Genomic DNA, 22,414 nt, shown 5'->3' on the forward strand with positions numbered 1-22,414 from the left:
ATGCTCGGGGTTTGCAAGTTGCATCTCTATTTATACTCAACAGGGCTGACCTTGTCCTTTATCAACAAACATATGTATGTGGTTTTTGTTTAGCAACTTGATCTACAAAAATGATCTTATCTTAAATTTACAACTAATTAAAAACTTAATGTAAAAGTTGATCCTAAGTTGGATAATTAAATATATTTATATGTATATATATATGTCCATATGCATAACAAGTAAAAACAATTAGTTGGGACATTCTAGTTGTCCTTTTTATATATATTTGTGGTATTATTTCTGTTTGCTATTGGTTTCTCGACTCCTGTCCTTCGCTTGCGATGTGTGCCCTTGGCTACACTTGCACATTTATTTCTGTCTGTACACACTATGATTTTAGTTATTTATTCTAAGCACGCTTCTGACACCAGAGAGAAACTTTGCCATGCTGTCGTCTATGCTGAATTTAATAACGAAATAAGTATTGTTAGGCCGATCTACATCAGTATATACACCAGTGCACATCCACATTTATAGGCCCTCGCTCAGTGCTGGCCAAGTTGCACCGTGCTCGACCCTATCCACGTATATATGCACCGCATATACGTCTGCATTCAGCTCCCTTCCCACACACACACTGTGACTGGGGTGTCCAACATCGTATCGAATCGATCCTATAGACTTGCATCCAAAGTGGCTGTTCTTCTTGCAAGGACCCCTCCCGCACTGTCTTCCCAAATGGCACTGGACTGTGGTGAGCTCCCTCCTCCTCGGACCACATCACACATCACCACTCTCCTCCCCCCGCTGCTCTGTATCCCTTCCTGTTGCTGCTTCCTGAATTTTGTGGTTTTCTAGCCAGAGGCTCCCCCAGAATGGCAAGGAAAAACCCAAAGCTGCATGACATCTCGATCGGACCCCGCAATCCTCCTGCCCGAACATGTCTACTGTTCCTGCTCCCGACGCCCCGAAGCCGTCGCCTGGTCATTGTCTTTGCGGATGTACCTGTGCCTATGGTGGATGCTCTCTTGGTGGCTGCTTCCGGGGGAACTCTAGTTGGCAACCAACAGCTGCTGATACGACGATCCAGTGCCGTAGAAGGAGCTGATGCCGTCAATCAGCTTGCTGTTGCTGTTGTTGTTGCTGTTGGTGTTACTGTTGGTGTTGCTGTTGCTGTTGGTGTTGCTGTTGCTGTTCCCCGGGGACGACTCCTGGGCTGCTGGCTGCTGCTGTTGTGGCTGGTGGCTACTGGCGGCGGAGGAGGATGCGGCGGCAGCGACGGCGGCGGAGGCGGAGACGGCGGCCGAGGGGGTGGCCGCAGCAGCCGGCAGAGGGGGCACCACGCCCACGGTGGGAGTGCTGAGGGGGCTGTTGTCCGGCGAGGAGTCCCCGGCAATGGCCACGGCGACGACCACGGCCGCCGGCGGCGAGGACTCCTCCAGGCCCACGCCGCACTCCACGTTCAGTCCGAAGCAGCTCTCGCCGCCGCCGCTCTGCGTATGCTGGGAACTGGGGTGACCCGAGCCAAAGTAGCACGGCTCCAGGTAAGTACTGTACTTGTTGGCTCCGGCGGCGGCTATGGTGGCGCTCCCGGTGCCGCTGACGAAGAGCCCCAGGCTGGCGTCCGCGTTGAAGTGCGACTCGAAGAGGCTCCGCGGATTGCCGAACGGCGGGTACAGGCCGATCGCCATGTTCGGGTAGTAGAACGGATCGGCGGCGGTCCCGGTGGCCCCGGCGGCCTGGCCGCCTCCCAGGGACATGGGGTTCGGCGAGAGGGAGCGGGCGGGCGAGACGGCGTCCAGGCCGCCGAAGGCCGACACCGATGAGCCCGCGGACGGGACGACTCCGTGGCCGTGGTGCATCTGCTGCTGCATCGCGCGCTGCTTGATGTAGTTGGAGAACTCAGTGGGCGACATGCGGTAGGCGCTGCTGGGGATGCACAGATAAGAGCCGAGATCAAACAAACGCAGATAATAGTAGTTATGATAAGGGCATTTACTAAGAAGATAGTTTGAAATAATTACTAGAGCCCAGCAAGAGTATGATCGAAGCAAAGTAGCTCACAATTTAAATGCATGCGCAGTTATAAGAGAAATGTCATAGTCAATACTCCTATTCTACCTGTTCCTATCGATTACATTCAAACCAGAAAGTATTTGGAAATACTTACTGAATTTCTTATTTATATTTAAAAAAAAAACAACATTTTACTTATTTTTAAAACGGATATTCATATAAATGACCCGATCGTGTCTATGGCAATTTTGTTTCGATATGAAATAAATAGACTTTTGCGAAAGTTTCATCTAGAATGATTTATTTTGCGTAGAAACGGACGGACAGACGGACATGGCTATAAAGACTCGGTAGATGGTTCTGATTATATAAATAATAATAAAATATACATTAAAATTATGTATTTGGTCTTCAAAGGTATCACAAAAAGCTTATGCTTACACTCAGCGACATTGGATATAAATGTGAATTTATATTTCTAAATTTGGTCCATTTCAACAAAACTTAACTGCACGTAATTAAGAATTCATGATTTACAAATCAAAAGCTGTCTTATTAAGTTTCTATTTTGTTTTTATTCTTGTGAAATTTTGTTAAAATTAAAAAAATTCCTTATTGAAAACTGTTTTTTAGATGGGACCTATTTTTTTGGGGTCAATGTATGTTCGTAAATAAGGTACATGTACATGTACAGAGGCAACAGTACGTATAAGTGATTATTTTTAGATTGCGCATCGACTTGAATCGATTTTTTTAAAGGTTTCTTTCCTACTGATATTGGTTTACTTTTTCAGGACTGGCTTATGAATACTAAATGTAATAAATGAAAGGCATGTTGTCTCGAAGTATTTGTTATGTAATATTCCGCTGAAGGGACTCACCTGTTGGTGCGCTTGGAGCTGGTCTTCAGCTTGGTGCTACCGAACTTAGTCTGCGCGAAGGTGGCCGTTGTAAAAGTTAATGGAGCTTGGGCGCCGCGCTGCATAAAGGCGCCGGCGGCCGCGTTGGCGGTGGCACTGTTGCCCGGCACTGGAACGGGAGCGGCTCCCGGCCCAGGCCCGGGCCCCAGGTTCGACCCGGACCCAGAGCCCGCTCCGGAGCCCGAGCTGCAGCTGCCGGAGATCGTGGGGTTCGGGCTGCCCTTGTAGGTGGGCGAGCTGGAGGCGGCCGAGTGCGGCGAGGATCCCGATCCCGCTTGGGGCAGCGCCAGGGGGAGGGCCTTGGGACTCAGGCTCAGGTTGTTCATGGTCGTGTTCACTGCGTCGATGGGTCGAAAGCACTGCGCCTCCGGATTGAACATTTTGGTGACCTCCCGGTCTGCCGAGTGGCTGTCCTCGTGGTTCTCATTGTTCTCCGTGTAAAGTATCTGGGGGTCGGAAAAGAGTTTTTATTTCCCATTAGATCTAAGTAACTTCGTAAGAAATTAACACATTTTGCAGAGTGGCCAAATACCCTGGAGTGCTACAGGAATCTCTTACATCCGAAAGTCCGTTCAGAGTGGATTACGGCTTGGCTGGAAGGGATTTCTGTAGCCCCGCGGTTAAAACAATTAATTTTAGTTTTTTATTAAAGGAAATTGTTCATAAAAGTTGACTTCATATGATTTAATTTAAGCTTTAGTCACGGATGGTCGATCGTACCGACATGTAATTACTATCTAAAGCACAATTGCAACTTTTGTGAGAACTTTACCCAGCTAGAAATTAAAAAACAGGACACTAGTTCCCTCAATATCGAATCGCCTGGCAAGCTGATCAAGGATATAAATTGAGATTCTTAAGCGTTTGTGTAATTTCGTTATAGTATTTGCATTACATATGCTATTTCAAAAATATCAATAAAAAAGTTTTTGGCAGATAATGTCCGGGGTAAATATCATAGGACTTAACTTGGTCTTTCCTAAATTTAAATTGCGTTTAAAAGGCTTTCACGTTGCACACAATATTGTTGACACGTATAACACAAAAATGTTGTATGTTCATGTACAAAAATAAGGTTTTAAGAACTGACTGAATATACGGCGTAGTATAACGCCAGTATATACTATACTGTGGAAACGATTGGTTAATTGCATAGGCATTGGAGCTAGACTTGAACTGAAAATCTACACCTTTTCTAGTTTTATCAATAGCTTCATTAGCGATTAAGGCCAGGCCAAAGTAAATACTAGGCAGTGGCCACTGTTCCCTTTGCCCACCTTTACTGCTCCCTTTTCGCCAACGCGGAACGAGACCTCCCCGGGATCTACCCAGACGGAGAGCTCATTTGGCAGGTTCTCCAGGATGTCCCCGATCGGCACCCCGCTCTCCCTCGCCGCCCGCTCCAGCACCGAATCGATGGGATCGCCGGTCTTCAGGCATCGGTAGGCGGAGCCCTGCAGGGAAACGCATTGAAAAATTAGTGACCTAGTGAATGGGAAGACGTGGTGGGGCTCATGGCATGCTCACCTTGAAGGGCTTCTCCGGGTACCAGTGGCCCTGGAACTTGTCCCGCAACGCCTTCTCCAGCTCCTCGCCAAATATGTTCACGCGTCTGCGCGGCAACTTGTTGTAGAGATAGGATATGACGAAGTTCAGGGCGACCTGGATTTCAATATGCATCTTGGCTTGGCGTGGCCCTGGGTCGCCTTTCCTTTCGCTCTCTGTCCACGATCGATCTAGACTCCGGCCCCGGGTCCTGTTACGTCGGCTGGTCCGTCTCCGGATCGGTTGCCGTTATAGAGGAGGTGCGCAGCTGGAGCTGCGACTGGTGGTACTTTCCTCGCACTGGGCCCGTCTATGTCTTGAGATGCTCTTTGCAGATCATCCGCACATTGATGGTAATTTTGAATACTTGGCTGTGGCTGTTGCTGTGGCTTGTTGTTGGTATCGTTAAGTTTATTCCTGTTCCTTTTATATTTTTTTTGGGTTTCTCCTTTTTGTATTTTTTTTTGCTTGGTTTTTTTGTTGGTGGGGGAGGTTGGTATTGTTGTTTAGTTAATGTTTTAGTGTTTCACCGTGTGAAGAATATATGTAATTGTGAAAGTTTCTCGACTAGAATGAGGATTGTGTTTATGTGAAATTCGAAAAGGTGTGTTCCCTTCTCCTGTTTCCAGTTGACGTAATAAGCGTAGTTGCCTAGATCCTAAATATTTGTTGTTTGTGTTTTATTTACAAGGCATATCCGAATATTAAATTATGTACAGGTGTGTGTAAGTGTCTTTTTTCGTCGGCTTTTATTTGGCAATGGGTGTACGTGTACCAAAGTGGTTTGGTTGTTGTTTTTTCGTTTGGTGGTGCATCTGTCGATGCTCTTTGATTTGGCAATCCTAGCACGCTTTCTCAAAGCCTTTTCATTAATAACGTCTTACTATAGACCTGCACTTCACTCAAATGTCTGACGCTTCCTGAAAGATGAAAAGAAAAGATGTAATTAATACGAATTCCGAAAAAAGGATAGTTTAAAATAACCCATTTCTCAGACGTTTACAACTTACTCATTGCATTGCTAAAACAATATGCAAACTGTTATTTTCAGAAATTTCCCGAATTATGGGACGTCATAGGTCCGATTAACTTGAAATATTGACAATAAATTCTTACGGCTCTGGAATATTTAAGTCAAAGAACTCATGGAGCCTTATGTCACTCACACACCAGACTCTTTGTAAAAAGCAAACACTCGACCAAGTCACCTAAATGGGTGCCTAGATCGTAGACGACAAAAAACACGGAGCAGGAGAAATACAAGACAACCACAAAAAAACCTACACACACCTTATCAAATGGCGGCCAAACGCACCCGCGATGCGGATATCGTCAAGCACAAGATGGACCTGCGGGCCCGCTTCAAGAAGCTGGTGCGGGCGGTGATCATGAACCAGTCGTGGCTTTCCGACGAGGAGGAGCAGGGCATCTCCATGAACGTGAAGAAGAACGTGGCTCTGATGCGCCAGAAGCGAAAGCCCGGCATGATTACCCTGGCGGTGAGCTGTTACTTGATTCTGAGCAATAATACTACTGAGCAAAATACCGCAGGAGAAGGCACTGTTGCGATCCAATCCCACTTCGAGGACAATCGAGGAGCGCAAGAAGCTTTGCATTCTGATAGCTGGGCTGAACTGTTTCTCTAGGATTCCACCGGTAAGAGGAGAATGAAAAGCCTTGTTCTGATTGACCCAAGTACCCTATGTTGAGCTTAGAAAATCAGGGCACGCATGGTGCCGGTCCTGAAGTTTATGTCCATCAATGAATCGCGATTGGTTATCAAGAAGGGTGACATGCCCATCTCCGTCTATTTCATACTGAATGGCGAGGTCGAGATGGCGAAGACCACATACAATAAGGTAATTTGCAATTATCCGCCCGCTTTTCTGGCCTGGTAAAACTAATAGAGCATACATATGTATACGTACATACCCGTAAACACGTCTTGAGTCCTTAACAATTCCCTTTAAACAAATTGGAATTTACTTGCAGCGTTAGTCGTCTCATTTTTTCTGACTTAAAAATATTATGCAAGAAATACTCAGGTATAAAGAAATCGTAAATTGCTATCGATTTGAGTTTCTTTCTTTCTTTTAAAAACAAGTCACGTCACGCTGTTCCAATCGTTCAAAGATTGAAAAAGGTCAAATTAAACAAGTGTTGTCTAAAAGACTACTTAATGGCACTTTGCACACTAGCTGCTGTAACTACAGTTTTTTAGTTGCATTTTTGTTTTGTAAAATCACGCGTAAACTCTTCTATTAATCTTTCTTACCACGCTAAAGCCTATAGTATTATGACTCTCTTTGTTAGACTACGAAACAAGAGGATTCTGTGCCGGAGGCTATATTCGGCCCAGGAGATTGCTTTGGAGACGTGGAAATGGTTGAGGATTGCCCAAGAATGAATTCCTACCAGGCCCTGTGTAAGAACTGAAGGTCAATTACGTTTCGTTTTACGAAATGGCTTAATTTAGCTAGTTGTGAGGTTCTGTCGATATATGATATGGAGTATGAACGCATCTTAAAACCATTTATGTTGAAGCAATGGGACGAAAAGAAGCTCGCACTAAAGGCATTTGACTATTTTGATTTCCTGAGCCCGGAACAGGTTGGTCCAAGGTCACAGATCCATTCACTTGACTGCTTTTCGCTTTCAGATCATCCTCGCCTGCAAGTACGCCTACTTGGTGCAGTACGAACCCCTGGAGACCATTTACCTGGGGGACAAGGGCTCCCTGGGCTTTGTGCGATTCGTCCTTAGCGGAGAGTGCGTCATTTTGCAGTGCTTGAACATGAAGGTGCATGTGTACATTTGTTTCGCAGTCCAGTTAAATCCACACCAATTGTTTTCCTGCTTAGGTCACGCACAAGGACGGAAAGACCAACTACGAGTTGACCGAAATTGACAAGGATAAGGAGGGACTTGACATGTTTCAGTCCTGGAAGGAAATTAGCATGCACGCCTCGTCGTTCGTAGACATACAGGACATTTTGGCATCGTCCTCCTCCTCTGACGACGTCGAAGGTGCCACAAAGAAAAAGCAGACGGTATATATTTTCCCCTTGTCTTGAGATCTCTTTCCTAATGAACTTCGTATAGATGCGCAAAATGGGACTCGACGAGATTCAGAAGTACTGTGGCATGCGCACCTCCGCCACACCTACTCGACGGAGGATGAAGCCGAGAAGAACAATGAATTTGCAGACTCAGGCTCAGGCCAGGAAAACACAATTAATTCAGTCACTGCGGCGAGGCACTCCTTGGCTGCCCGGCGCAGCATTGATTTCGGACGACGACGACTCCCTGGGCGACAATGAAGATGCCTTCGATTACGGCGAAGATCTCCTCGAGTATGGCTCGGATGACAGCAGCTATGATTCGGACAATGTTTCCATGGACAGGACCATGGTGCAAGTGCAGCTAAAGCGGCACAGCGCCGTGAGTTCCGAGGGAAAGAAAGAGTCCAGTTCATCATCGGAAATATTCACGGCTAGTTCCTTGACCAGTGATAAACACATTGACGATGGGACCAAGCCATGTGCTGTGAGTATTAGTTCACTTGCCGGATAAAAGTGGTTATCAAATGGGGTTTATTGGCTGATGGTATGTCCCAGGAACTAACTTCGACCTCCAAAGCTTTTCCCATTTTAGAGTCACAGAGTCTAACGAACGCTCCTATCCTTTTTAGGTCCCGGCTGAGACACACTTCATAGACGTGGGCTCCCTGACCTACGGAAGTATCTTTGGTCTGGGCGAGAAGATGGAGCACCGTGTGATTATGGCCCGCACCGCGGTACAGTGCCTGCTCATCCCGCGCTACTGGCTTCTCGAAGAGGAGCAGAATCCGGGAAACATTTGGCACCGGCGCAGGTTCTACTTTGAGTGCAATGTGCCCTCACGGCAGGACCTGTTCACCAACTTTCTCAAGACCCGGCAGTGGAACAAATTTCGGCATGACTACATTCAAGGCCTATTAAACCGAGAGGCGAAGGGAAACCTCACCAAGGAGGAAGATATTCCAATCATGTGCCGCATCGTAGAGACGAGCGATGATGCCATTTAGTTAAAAGTTCATCGTGCGGACAAAGGTTCATTTCCAAATTTCCTGTGCTCTTTAATAAAAGATTATTGCATGTTGAAACTTTGACTTAATCATACATAAGGACGATTTGTTCATGATCGCATCGGGTGTGATGGATTGATCTGCCTTTTGTGCTTACAGAAGCATAAACAACTATGACAATGGCTTTTGCTCCTAACTATTTTTTTTCAGTAAAGCTAGAGTCTATGATTTGTAAAAAAATTGGCAATTCGGGTAATTTGACTAAAATATCATTAAATGAATATCAATTTCAGCAGATTCTTTTGAAGCTTATAAATAATCAAAATGAGAGTTAACTTCTCACTACCGAAAAAATAATGTTAATCAATTCTTTTGTATTATTAATAAATATTTAGAAGATTATTTTTATAACTTAAAATTCGGTTCTTGTGTTCTTTTTTGTAGTAAAGAAAATTTGTATTTTTTAAAATTAAAGGTCATATTTAATCCAATTGTTTTACTGATTTATGGACATTTTATTTTTGTTGTGACTTCTTATAGAAAATTGGTTTTTAAAAAGGTTTGTTTGGTGCCACTCAAGTTGTTATACCTATTTCATTAGTGAACTGCGTGGTACCAACGAATGCATTTTTTGCATCAGATTTCCAGCCAATTTATGTTTGTGTATGTGCATGCGCTCTTTTCTTCCTACGTCATTGAGGGAATTTAGGTTAAATGTTTATCCGAGAAGGAGCTTTGCTCCGAATCGGGACTAAAGGGGCAATACAACTGCATTCGGGAGCGAAACTGGAGCACAGCTGAGCGTCGGTCCGAAGGCACCCCGTAACGGTAACGGGGCTTGTGGGAGAGCGGCCTTTAAGGCTGGACGCTCTCAGAGGTGCGTGAGAATAAAGCTGTGACGGAGCACTTCGTGGCCTTCGGGTGTCGGTTTCCCACGGACACACATCTACATTTGCATGTGTACATGCCGAAAGCCGAGTCAATTTAACCAAACCAAGAGAGGAGCACAGAACGAGAGAGCCTGCTGAGCAAAAGCAGATGATTGGCTGCACTTGAAAAAATTGACGCATTAAGCTAGACATGTACTTTAGAATAGCATCAACATACATATGTAAGTAAAAATAATCCTTTTTTTAAGATTATATTACTTTCTTGGAGCTGATAATTCTTTTGGTGAATACGAATACTGCTCCGAGCTCGACCAGTTCAACCTAAAGAATTTGTGGCTTTGAATTTTTTAGATCTTAGATGATCGTAGCTCTTCTTGCTAATGAGTTCGCGGTCATGCTTTTTATACTTTGATTATTTTGACTTTTAATTTTTACCACATCTAAACAATGTTGTAACCTCTTTCTCCATAATTTTACTCCGTGAAAAAGAAGAGAAGACTCAGCCAAAGGCCACTTCTCTTCCCCTCCGATATGCTCTCTCTTTTCTCCACTGGTGACCCACTGCGCAGTAACAAAACATACGTCACCCAGACCCCATTCCGCCCACTCACGAATATTTTAGAACTGCAGCTGTGTGAATGCAGCGGGGTCATGCGTGTTTGTGTGTGTGTGTGCGTATCTATGCATGTACATAACCTGCTTTTCGTATTTTGTAAGCCAATTGAAGGCCATGCTTTGGAAGGCATAGCCGTTACGAAGGCTTGACATTTGCCTTCATCAGGGTATAGGTGCTAACAGCGGCAGCTTTATGCAGCTTTATAAAATCACCCAAATCAGTTAAGTCAAAAACAAATTTAAACGCAAAACCATTTACGCTTACGGACATAGATACATATGTAATATAACAAGAGAAAAATATTGTGTCATACACCAATTGCTATTCGTTAATGCCCGTATTTGCATGTAGCCATTTCCCAAAAGGTCAAAAGGCACAAAACTACAACGCCTTTAAAAAAATGTTCTTTATGATTTCCATGCAGATAAAATTTTTATATATGTATCAAATTTAAAAATTTGTTTTCACATTCTATTTATACCATAAAAAACGTAAACTAATCGCCTCCAACGTATAATACATCAATATTTTTGATCAGAAATTTAAAATACTGATTCGATGATTATCAGTATAAAGGAGCGAAACACAGAAAACAATTATTTTGCATAATTGAAATATACGCTTAGTTCTGGAACTACTTTTATATTAAAATAAGCATCAAATATCTATTGAATACGTTACTTGTGCATTCTGAAATTGCATTATTTAAATATTTGTATCTTGTATCTTAGCTATAAATATATTTCATATAGTTTTTGTTTGCATACTTTTGAGATATTTATTTTTCTTCCTTTCTGCTTTTATAGTTATCTACTGGTGCACGCACTACCGTATACCAAAACCATCAACTCAATCACTGAAAGTTTATGACTATATTTCACAGGATCATTTTTGTTGTCAGTCTTTATAAACATCCAACACTAGTTGGGACCTAAGTTTACTTTTGGAAATGCTAACAGCGATAAAACAATTACATTTGCTATTGACTATTACTAACTATAGACTATTTTAATGGATTGAAGCAGTTTTAATTGTTTATTTGTGAGAAATTCAACAAGAAATTCCGACCAAACACACTTGAGCAATGGAATGGGCTCTTTGTGATACAGATTTAGGTTTAATACGACTATTTTTTTGTAACCATTACGTTTGAGTAACTAAATATACAATAAACAGTAACGTTACCGAAAAATGGTAGTTCTACTAAAAAACTATGCAAACACCAGTTATTAAAATAGAATCACCCCAAGCCGAATAAAACTGTGAATAAACTTGGATCCAAGTTAATGTGGAAGTGCATGAAGCACGACCATAGATATCTTATATAGTCCAAAAATCTTCCTGTAAACGCACACATTAGAGTAAATCCTAAAACCTTAAAGTATGCTACAACAAAATAATATATTTTAGTTAAATAAGTTACTTTAGAGAATTTATTTTCATAGTCTAAATTGGCAATTTAGTAGCAGTGCGCTAATCAAATAATAAAAAAATAATAAATGCCTATATAACTAAAAAAAAATAGTCTAAATAACATGTCTAAAAGTATTGTAACGACAAAATAAATACATCTTTAACTTAAAAACTATTATTTTTTTGATAAGTTTACTTTAAATTAAGCAAGCCATCGCCAAAACATGAACATGAACTTTCTTTTTATTGTAAAAATACGATTTTTATAGTTTCACAACTATGCGCATTGGTCAATTTGAATTAATCACAAAATTGTCTTACTGTGCTTCACATCTTCGATGTTTCAGATGATGTAAATAGCACAATGAAAATTCTCAATTTAATAACAAAAGGATAGATAAAACGCCATTTCTACAGGAGAAATTAGAAAGCAGTATGAACAGCTTGCAATCGCAGATATCACAATGATAGAAATCCAATAGTATTTGTATTTTCTAACACGATTAGCCTTTCAGTAGAGTAATAGGTGCCACAAAACAATCACCGAAATACATAAATCACATATTTGATAGAATGATCCGTAAACTGTTTGGTCATGCATTAGTTCAAAATATATTTAAAACAGGTGTATACATAATGATGATTTATTTAAAAATCAGTAAGAAGAAAAGTAACTTGAGCCTACTTAGCTCGATTGATTTTTAAAAATGTTTTGTTTTGAATTGTTAGGATCGTAGCTTAAACCTCATGAATTTTAAGATATGTTTTCAGTCTTAATCTTCGTAAACGTTAATTTTACTTCCATATAAAGCTTACAAACAAAACGTAAACGGTACAGAAATAGAAGTACATACATATATGTATATCGACTCGCCTGTTGATGCTGATTATAGAGTATACATATGTACATTTACAGGACCTAATATTTTGCACAAACAATAATAATGTTGATAAATGTGCCAATATTTTAGGAAGGCCGATGAAGACGTTGCACAATTTAAAGTCACTTTGCAAAACATCTCAGATTTGAAACTTTATCACTAAAGCCAACTCCTGTATTCGCCGAAGGCGAGACTCAGTTGACATTTCACCTCGCAATTCCTCAAATACATCACCGAGCTCGGAGTCCTCGCACGTCCGTGCATACACATGTACATATTTGACTGTGTCTGTATATATGTACAGGCTGCTGTTGCTCGTAGTGGCTGGAAATGGAAACGGGCGGAGAAAGTGAACTCTCTCAGCTGATGGCCTTTCTCTCACCCCCACCGTGCACTCGGTATCTCTCGCTTCGACACTCTCCCCGAGCGCCAGTGCACTCTTCAATGGGCTGTGTGGGTCGCTCTTCGCAACATAAAATCAATAAAATCTGGGCCACCAGTTTTAAAGGTTGATTAAAACGACATGGAGGCGTCTTGTTTGAGTTCTTGAGCCGAAAGGCCATGTGGCCAAACTCCGCCCTCCGTCTATTTTCGTGGCACTCGCTAAATAAACTTCGTGGAGCCCCCGATCCCCGATTCCCGATTTCCGATTCCCTTTACATTACTATACCCGTTGCACAATTCCGGACAGGACACAAATACTACGGGCGTTTAAAGACGCTTTGCATTTACCCGTGTCTTATGTACTGGCGTAAAAGTGAAAATAGGGCTTTTCAAGTTCACTTGGCCAGCACACACACGCGCAATGCGAGCACATATGTAGATTAATGTAAAAGCTTACATAACCCTGCATTAAAATTGCATTCACATTAAATGCATGTCGGTTTAACAATCAGATAATATAAAACCTTACTATAAACAGCCTTTATATTGTTCTGGCGGTGCCACAGAAACCTCCGGGGTTTTAAAACCAGCTATGCAACATTATAATTTAAATTAGGATGACTGAAGTTTTTAGATACAAAGTCGTTTTTATAGGTCATATTTATTAATTATAATATTGATGAAATAATTAACTTTGATCAAAATCGTGTACCGAGTCAATATAGTCAGGCCTGTATATAACAATTTAGCAATTGAAAGCTCATGTTTGTGGAAATTTAATATTTTATATAAGCAAACATTTGTTGTAATGTATCTTAATATTTCTTAATTTCCAAGCCCATTGAAAATCGTACAATTTTAAAGCGAGAGAGGGTTGAATCACCTTGATTTGTAATTAAAAGTGGTTATTTTAGATATCACTTTACATTTTTTTTCTGTGTGTATGTAGTTTTTACCGTTTATGAGGTAGCATTTTTTCGGTACCAGCGCTTTTGTCTTTCAATTATCCAAATTGAAATCAATTAAGTTAAGCTGTCAATTTGCGTGCCTGCATAATAGGTAGTAAAGGGTATTTAAAGTACAACCATTAGCAGACTGACATTGGCTCGATTGTGTAAAGATAATTAGATAAGGTAACACAAATGTTCATACAGCTGTGAGTTTTTGTAAATTTTGACTACAAATTTGTACTAATTAATCGGCACGTTGCAGCATATTCTTTAAGCTTTTTATCTATACAGGTGGTTTTCCTTGCGGCGTGGCAAATGAGAAAATATTAGATCATTTTGTATTCATTAACAGGAATATTTACAAGCTTTGTAATTGAATAGGGACTTAAAAAGTTATAAAGCATTTAAGTCTTAAGAAATTCTTTATCAAATAATTGTTTTTGGTGACTGTTTATTTAAAACGCTAAAAAATAAAAATAACTCTTAGCTTTATACCAACCTTTAAAAAACCGAAATAAAGTATAAATTTAAGACGCTATTATTTTGCTTACAGCTGTGTGTATATGCGCATACATACGCTCAGCTCGCCAAATGTCAACTTGTATTGCTCGTTTGTTTTTATTTGGTTTTTCGTTTCTTATTTGAATTGCATTCATCTTTTGTAAGTGTAATCTACTTTTCTTTACACAGCAGATCAAAGCGAGAATGTCTTTAAATCATTGGCACTGCATTTTTCCAGGCTGCAATCAAAGTAATTTTCGGAGTGAACAGATTCGAGTGTCAGTGGAATGAAGGCATTACATAAAACCCGCGAAAAACCCAAAAAAAAAAACTTTAGATCCCGCTGATCTGGATGCCATGTTTGCACTCTGTCGCACTCGACATATTATCATCGACAAAAAGCTCCGAGATTTTCAATACATTGCATAACGCTTTGGGGGTTTTCTTTGCAGCATTTAATGGGTAAATCACACTCACTCGTTATTATAATATGCATTTCTATCTTGTAGATATGCTCACTGGGCAGCACTTCGTTTTACAAGATCACCACAAATTATTTTTAGTTATAGCTTGCAGCATTTCCCGCAGATTATCGAGCGTTGGAGCAGGCGTTGCTCTAATTTTTCCCCGAGTGCGCAGAGACGAGAGAGGAGACGCAGGGGAAAAATGAGAGACCCTGTGCTCAAGACAACACAAAACAGCTGACCGAACGGTGCTCGTCTGTGTTTGTATGCGTGAACTATTGGCATTTTCTCGCTTCCTCCTCTTTTTATTATTTATTCTCACCTGTGCACTGCACTTGCCAACATTTTTTTGCGACCTACGGCATAGCATGAGCATAAAGCATCATTATCATCATTATATTATCATATGAGCCACAAAAACAAAATCAGCTGTTCATATTTAGACACAACAGCAAGATGTTTTACCTCACCAAGCGGAAAAAAAGAAAAAAAAAATAAGGCACATGATTCTCGTTTATCTGAGCACACACGAAAATTGAAATGACAAATACACTGCCATGCCGGAATGTCTACACACACTTGAATGTGTACAGCACAATACACATTTTTTTTCTGTATGTACGAGCGTATGTAGATACCAATAAGCCAGCGACGAACCCCGCGACGAAATGCCAAATGATGGTCTGACTCAGTGTAAGTACCGTCTGGCCCGGGTTCGTATTTTGGGTTTGGGGTTTGCCGAGCACTTGCCTTCTGTTCTGGCAGAAAAGCAAAAGCAGCTGCAGTCGGTGGCCACTGGTTTCTCCTCCTCTTCGACTGCAAGTTGCAACAATCGCTATCGAATCATCGATGCTTCCTCAAACTTACGCAAATGAATCTACTACACATGCACTATTATAACATTCTGTTTTTGTTGTGCAACAACTGAATAGGTTTGTGCGGAAAATACAGTGGGACGTCCCTAGCACGATTTAATAGTGTAGAAACTTTAGCCCTAAGTGTTTATTCTCACAATTAAATGACAACTGCACTTGTTGTACTTCTCTTCTTCTTTAAAGGGTATTCAAATTGGACCACGATAATAAGGGTTTTCAGTCGGTTAAGAATTAAGTAATGTTGTTTTATAAAACGTGCAAAAAAATGTTTTTATTAAGAGGGATGGCGGTTTGACTTAGGTAGGTTTGAGTGTGCAAGGGGTCGCTTTCGCTGCCATCAGCTGTCAGATACATAGCTTATAAGGCTCTGATGGGACTCACTTTTCAGTTCGTGTAAACTTGGCGCCAAAATACTATACGTAGGGACTACAATCAAACTTCCACAGTTTGAACTCGAAGTCTCTACAAGTCGAACTCTTGCTTTTATGGTCAATCCTATTACTCGAGTCTCCACTACTCGAATTTTTTCTTAGCTTGGGATATGGAAGTTCGACTGTATGGGATTTTGGCGCCGACCCTGCTTCCCACTCACACTCGCCAGCGAGAATGGGAGCTTTGGCTATAGCTACAGCTATACCTATAGTGTGCCCGTTCCCCAAAGTCTGGCTCTACCCATTTTGGCGAGGAACAGCTGTCCCTTTCGGCGCTCAGCGCTCTAGTGCTCTACTGAGCGCCATAACGACAACAAAACAAAACGATATGAAAACAGCCGAGCGAAAGTGAGAGAAAAGATGCTCCATCTCCTTTTTTTTTTTTTTTGCTCTATCGCTATCATTGTTATTGTATTTTCTGTATGGGGGGTGGACTATGTGTGTATGTGTATTTGGGATAGTTCTCAGCTTTCTTGATTCTTGCACAAAACACACAAGCACACGAATATATTGCATTTTTTTGAGAAATAGATAAAATTCGTACTTAAACATTTTTGGAAAATACCGGTGCAATTCTCTGATGCTTATTGCGGGTCCGATTTTCTAGCTTTTGGTAGGCTTGTCCTGCACGTCGTTGTATTGAACGAAGGATTTGGCGAGTTATAAAATAGCCCAGTTCTCCCAACTGGTATGCTGTTGTTTTTTGTGTGGGTATATGTGCTGCTCGGATGTCTATTTATTCATTTCTTGTTTAGTATAATTGTTGGGACTTTCGGTTTCTCATTGTTGTTTTTGTTTTGGGATATTTTTTTGTGAAATGTCTCTGCCCGTTACTTAATTGTAGCACACGCCACTAGCAAGGGCCGAGTGGAGCGTCCGTGGTTCTTGAAATCGGTTTAGTAACTGAGACTGAATTGACGCGCGAACGAGTGAACAGTGAAGTGAGCCAACAACAAAACAAGTGCACACGCACACTTCGGCACCAGCAGCAGCACCACCACCACCACCACGGTAATTTCATTCGGCACTACGCACGAATCGCTCACGAAGCTAAATGTTCTAAACTTGGTTCTCTCTCTCTTCCTTTTTCACTTGCACTCTCTTTTTGTGGGCGCTTTTCTCTCGACACATTTATACCCTTGGTTACGGTAGGGTAGTATGATTCTAATCAGAGGTTTGCACGTCCGCCCTTAAATGTAGAGCATGTTCAAAAGTCCTTCACAGTGCCACATGGCTCCCATTCATTTCTATCAGATCAACAATTTTGTTCGTTGGCTGTCCTAAAAAAATCCATGATAATAGTAAGTTACTCATAAAATGTTTAATTGCACAAACAATTATAATTATTGTAAAATTTTAAGAATTTTATGATTTATTTCTTTAATATTTTAATAAAGGCACTTAGAAAACTTAATGTACTTAAAATTAACATTCAATCAATGTTAAACAATATAAAAATATCCGCAAAAAAGCGGGACCGTCAATTTTTTTAAGAGATAAAGATTCAACGATTGTACATATATTAAATAAGTAATCTACTATGCGGAATTTAACTTTTTAGAGTAACAAAATACATAAACAAACCAGGTTTTTTACGATTTTAATTGTGAAGTCACGAATCAATGTCAAAAAAAACCAAAATATATAAAAAAAAATAATTACAATTTTTCTGTTGATTTTAAATGTTTTTCACCTCTATAAAAAGCTTCAATATGCCTGTTAGAATTTTGATCATTTCTGCGCAGCCTGGATTTGATAACGAGCAACAGTGCGTATGAGTGATACACTGTGAAGCCAATGGGCTAACCCCAAAACGCATTTTTTTCTAACAAATTTCTTTTTAAACGATTTAAAAGCACAAATCTGAGTAGTTAGTCAAACTTGAGGTACGTTTAAATAAACATAAATAATAATATATAAATAGTTTACGCTGGTGAGAGTAGGACCATAACATTCTAGACCAATTTAAGGTAAACATACATAAACATAAATTATAATTTTTGTATGCTGTTTTCCATGATTTTTTTTTGTTTGCGGAATTAGAAACTCTATTAGAAGTGCAATTAAAGTGCAGTTATGATTTTCCTAACCTTCTAACCGAATAATAATCACTTATTATTTTGATATAATATTAGATTAAAAAGATTTCTCTGGTTTGCGAACCTTTTAATTTTAGTCAATCCCCAACAAAACTTGTATTTTCTCTATTTTAATCCGACCTGATTTGGTCCTTGAAGATCGTCTTCAGCGTTGTACTATGCGACGTCCATTATGCCATCAGTGAAGTTTTATTGAAATTAAAATAGTGTAAATTGAAAATAATTTCAAAATAATTTTAAAAATGGTCCAAAGTAACATGAAAATATCTTAGATGTACATATCATCATATCATAAACATGTTTGTATGGCCATACATTATAACAATACAAATAACAAATAACTGTAGGCCTATGTATACTTACTTCGGCTTGTCGAAGTCAGCTTTCCCTCTTGTTTTCAGTGCTCTAAATAATGTTGCGCGTGACTCCGAGTGCAGGAGTGTGTGGGGGTGTGTTGGCTGGGCTCGTAGTAAAATCGAGCCTAGGAGGGCTTGCGCGCTGAGTGCATGTCCTTCCGTGGCACACTTTTAGTACACACCCCCCGCCCACGCCCACCATGCCAGCCAACGGAAAGTCTCTCTTCAGCCCCCGTCTCCATCCGCCCCCGCGTATCCGAAAACTGGGGCAAGAAATGAAAGTGCATGGGCACGTAACATTTGCGTTCACACATTCTGTACATTAAAGTGGACCTCATTCGAAGGTTTGGTATAAGGCCACACTTCCTTTTATTTTGGTTTAACTGCACTAAAAACGTATAGAACATTATACTGTATACGTTTAATATGAATTCTGTTAGTTGTGCTATATTTTTGAAAATTGATTTATAAATTATTTTAAATTTTGTGTTAAGATTTTTGAAAAAAGCAGACGGTAGTGCTATTTTCCCGAGCAGGTTTTGTCGGAACTCCCCAAACTGCTTTCACTATAACACTTGTTGTTTTAATCCAAAATTGTTAAACAACTCAAACTTTTTTGTTGCGTTGTTAATACTTAAAAACAAAAACTTACCTTCCTCGGTTATTGTGTACGCAATATTGGGTTTTAAATAAACGGGTTGTGTGCTCCTAAGAGCTATTTCTAGCTTTTATAACTTGCAAAGGGATTTATGTTTTTACTGCAGATTTTTGAATAAAACTATACCCTTAAAAAGTTTTTGTAGGCTTTCCAAATGCTTAATTTAATATGTCAGTAATAGTTTTTTACCCGATACTATCGGCAAATATATCCGCGACATAGCTTTTCCTTAAATCTATAAATAAATATCTTTCAAATAAAGCTAAATTTTATTTATACCCCCTTCCTGAGATGCCCAATTTTATTTTAAAACGTAGTTGTATTTTTTAAACGTTAAAAGTGCTATTTCATAAATTCCACTAAGTTGTAAAAGCAAACTATGATTTCAACCGTTTTCTTGTCTTCATAGTAAGCTGAAAAAAATAATAAACTGAGAAAAATATGGAATTTTACAGTTTAAAATTGACTTAGTTAACCAGGAATACGATAACGGTTTGGACGCAAAGCTAAATGCTATAATATATTCATAACTTTGTTAATTAATTAGTGAATTTGTAAGAAATATTCCATTTAGAGAGTTGGAATTTAGTTTGGGACTCTATACCTTTCACAAGGACGTATTTCTATATATCCAATAATGAACTTTCTTTTTGGATTAATATTAAAAAAACTTGTAATATGTCTATCTATTATTACTGTCGTTTACTTGAAACAACACTTTTTCTCAGACGGAGAAGTAAATTAGGTTGTCAGATAGGTAAACCATTTTTCATTGAAAATAAATTTAAATAAAGTTTAAGGATATTTTATTTATTTAATCGCAAAACATTTTGGGTACACATTTATACATTTATATATACGCTTAGGTTTTGAACGAACATGCATACAAAAATATGGATTTTTGTTCCTTTAATTTTTTTTTTTTTGAATTGGCTTTCCAGGAATACCTAATATGGTACAATAATTTATTTTTCTAGCCTAAAAAAAATATTAGTATAGGTATCACAAATATATATGTATATATCAATACATAATTTTAGGGAAATCTACTATTTCAAAAGGATCATTGATATAATCGTTGAAGGGAAATTGATTTTGCTTTATTGACGGACTGTGCCAAGTGAATCCGCACTTGGGTCGGCCTGTCTCTTAGGTTGAGCTGGAACTTAGCAGAAGAATCACACTCTTAAGTGGAAGGAACCGATATTATACAAAGACATCGCTCACATTTAACTTAAATTTCACAATTTGATTTAAGTTTTCTGGACTTTTCAACTGCTGCTAATTAGTTGTCAACATTATTGCTTCTGAACCATATTTAGAATATTTAAAACAAACATCTGATAAAATGAATAGTTGAACCACTTGAGTTAAATGTGTGCGACAAGTATGATGTTTCCAATAAAAATGCGATCCACTAGTATTTAACACTGACTATTGAATCTGTATATGTACATACATTACGAAATTGGGATACAAGGATAATGCTAGCTTGACGCAGCCAAAAACGGTATTTGTAGATAAAAATAAATAAATATTAAGCACGTGCATCGCTCGATGCGTGTTAAGCTCATGTTCTTAAGTGTGTTTCAAAAGCCAATCCGCTACCACATTCTTGAAACGCGCTGTAGAAACATTGTCGAAATATTGTAAACACACATGTATAGTTAGGAACCAGCGCAATTCAGTGTGCGCTCACTAGCACACGTTGTCCTTAAGTATACTTTGGGATTAAAATATATGTGACCTCAGGCGAAAGTTCTATCCTTTTTGGATAAAGATCCAGGTCATCGTCTTGATGAGTTTCGTGGATTAAGCTCCATTCAGCGCTGGGTCTCGCCGGAACGCATCTTCTCGCGACTATCGCCCCGCTCGATGTACCAGTTGTTATTGTTGCGCTTCTGGGCGTGCTTGTGGCGCGCGTTCTCCCGCTGCTGCATCATCCGCTCGTGCCACTCGCCGCTGCCGCTGTCGTTGTTTTGGTCGCGCTCCTTGCTGTTTTCGTTGGAGTCGTCGTTGGGCTTCTTGGCGTTCTTGTTGTAGCGACCCCGGCCGGACTGATCGTAGTACTTCTTCTTGCCGTGCTCCTTAGAGTGCTCATCCTGCCGGCTTCTGCGGCCATGATCCTGCTCCTGTCGCCGCTGCTTCATCTCGTGCGAGTGATCCGGCTTGTGCCTTGGCCTGAAGCGCTCTTTCGAACCATTCGCCAGCTTTGGCTGGCCATGGGAAGTGGCTGCTTCTGGCCTACCATTCGACGGAAAGTCGTTTGCACCTGGAGCGGCGCCAACGTCCTCGTTGTCGCCAGCAAAGGTGCCCAGCTTCTCGGTGACCTTTTCAAACTTGTGAAAGGCTCCAGACTGCTGTAGCACGTCGTTAACTGCATCTCCGATCTCATCCGTCAGAGCATCAAAGGGCGCCCGGTTGTTCTCCAAGCACATGCCAGCGATCTGAACGAACTTGCCGTCAGGGCACTGGAACGGCTGCTTCAGGTCGGCCTTGGTTATGTCGACTGGACTCACAGTGTCGCCGTTGCCAGGCCATGCCTTGAACGTCTTGCCCTTCGGACGGCCCGGTCGCTGCCCCGCATCCTGACCAGATCCAAGGTACTGCAGTTTCTTTGACATGATATCGATCTCGGCCCGCAGCAGGTTGTTCTGTAGCTCCAGCTCTCCCACCCGGCGCTCCAGCTCGGCCAAGGGCTTGTCCTCGCCCAGGACCTGCCATTCTGGGTGGCGCAGCTTGCCGACGAAGGCCAGAATGGCCAGGGTGGAGGCTACGTAGAAGAATGCGGTCAGGCCGTTCTGGACCAGAGGTGGCAGCTGCAGTTCCAGCTTGGAGCGCACCACGGTCGCAGAATCCTCCTGCTGCCGCTCGGGGTACTCCTTTAGCTGCTGCCCGCCGCTGGCAGGTGCGATCAGTTCGATGGGACTCGTCGGGAGCTCGCCGAAGCCCAAGTCGACGAGGGGTTCGCGCAGAAAGAGATTGGGCGATATACGATCAGTGCTCTCGCAGTCGCTGATTATTGAAATTCCATCGGAAATGTCGTCCGCCTGGGGATCCTCGGCCGCATGCCTGTTGCATCTAATGGAGGAACCGATTATGTCTAATTTTACAGGGGAGAGAGATGCCATGGCAGGCAGACTCACCTCTCGTTTTTTTGCTTGTCCGCTTGACTGCTGGGCCTCAAATCTGTCAACTCTTCGTTCTTCTCCAGCCCGTCTTCCTTTTCCTTGTCCTTGTCCTTTACCACCGGCAAAATGGTCCACGAGTTAAGCACTGACGACGAGGAACTGCTCCCGAGAGACTCCTCGCTGAAAGTGGTCTTAGTTCGCCCAATGTCTTCGCTCCTGCTGCCCTCCGTCTCCAT

General features: G+C 41.2%; 3 protein-coding genes across 8 annotated transcripts; 1 reads left to right on the top strand and 2 right to left on the bottom strand.

The window, feature by feature from the left end:
- Positions 1-915: 915 nt before the first annotated feature.
- LOC108047601 (fibroin heavy chain) lies at positions 916-16,847 on the bottom strand. 5 transcript variants are annotated; one of them, XM_044460832.1, is made up of 6 exons: positions 14,951-15,340; positions 14,163-14,403; positions 4,446-5,383; positions 4,196-4,372; positions 2,880-3,364; positions 916-1,911 (listed from the first exon to the last, which is right to left on the bottom strand). In XM_044460832.1, the coding sequence occupies exons 3-6, from the start codon at positions 4,596-4,598 to the stop codon at positions 1,035-1,037; spliced, it is 1,692 nt and encodes a 563-aa protein (XP_044316767.1). In that variant the 5' UTR covers positions 4,599-5,383; positions 14,163-14,403; positions 14,951-15,340; the 3' UTR covers positions 916-1,034. The 5 variants fall into 5 exon arrangements, with proteins under 5 accessions (XP_044316767.1, XP_016983335.2, XP_016983339.2 ...); XM_017127846.2 differs by lacking the exons at positions 14,163-14,403; positions 14,951-15,340 and adding an exon at positions 16,500-16,847; XM_017127850.2 differs by lacking the exons at positions 14,163-14,403; positions 14,951-15,340 and adding an exon at positions 16,479-16,847 and having other exon boundaries at positions 916-1,908.
- Positions 5,502-8,607, top strand: LOC108047600. Of its 2 annotated transcripts, XM_017127843.2 has the most exons (9): positions 5,502-5,962; positions 6,015-6,119; positions 6,179-6,322; positions 6,777-6,888; positions 6,940-7,073; positions 7,123-7,263; positions 7,325-7,513; positions 7,566-8,009; positions 8,155-8,607. In XM_017127843.2, exons 1-9 carry the CDS (start codon positions 5,762-5,764, stop codon positions 8,527-8,529), a joined length of 1,845 nt encoding a protein of 614 aa, XP_016983332.2. In that variant the 5' UTR covers positions 5,502-5,761; the 3' UTR covers positions 8,530-8,607. The 2 variants fall into 2 exon arrangements, with proteins under 2 accessions (XP_016983332.2, XP_016983333.2); XM_017127844.2 differs by lacking the exons at positions 5,502-5,962; positions 6,015-6,119; positions 6,179-6,322 and having other exon boundaries at positions 6,801-6,888; positions 6,944-7,073.
- A 2,989-nt stretch (positions 16,848-19,836) lies between the features above and the next one.
- LOC108047603 lies at positions 19,837-22,414 on the bottom strand. Its single transcript, XM_017127851.2, has 2 exons — positions 22,194-22,414; positions 19,837-22,128 (listed from the first exon to the last, which is right to left on the bottom strand). Exons 1-2 carry the CDS (start codon positions 22,412-22,414, stop codon positions 20,871-20,873), a joined length of 1,479 nt encoding a protein of 492 aa, XP_016983340.1. The 3' UTR covers positions 19,837-20,870.

Source organism: Drosophila rhopaloa, unplaced genomic scaffold (genome assembly GCF_018152115.1).
Source record: "Drosophila rhopaloa isolate 14029-0021.01 unplaced genomic scaffold, ASM1815211v1 contig_3, whole genome shotgun sequence".
Taxonomy (NCBI): domain Eukaryota; kingdom Metazoa; phylum Arthropoda; class Insecta; order Diptera; family Drosophilidae; genus Drosophila; species Drosophila rhopaloa.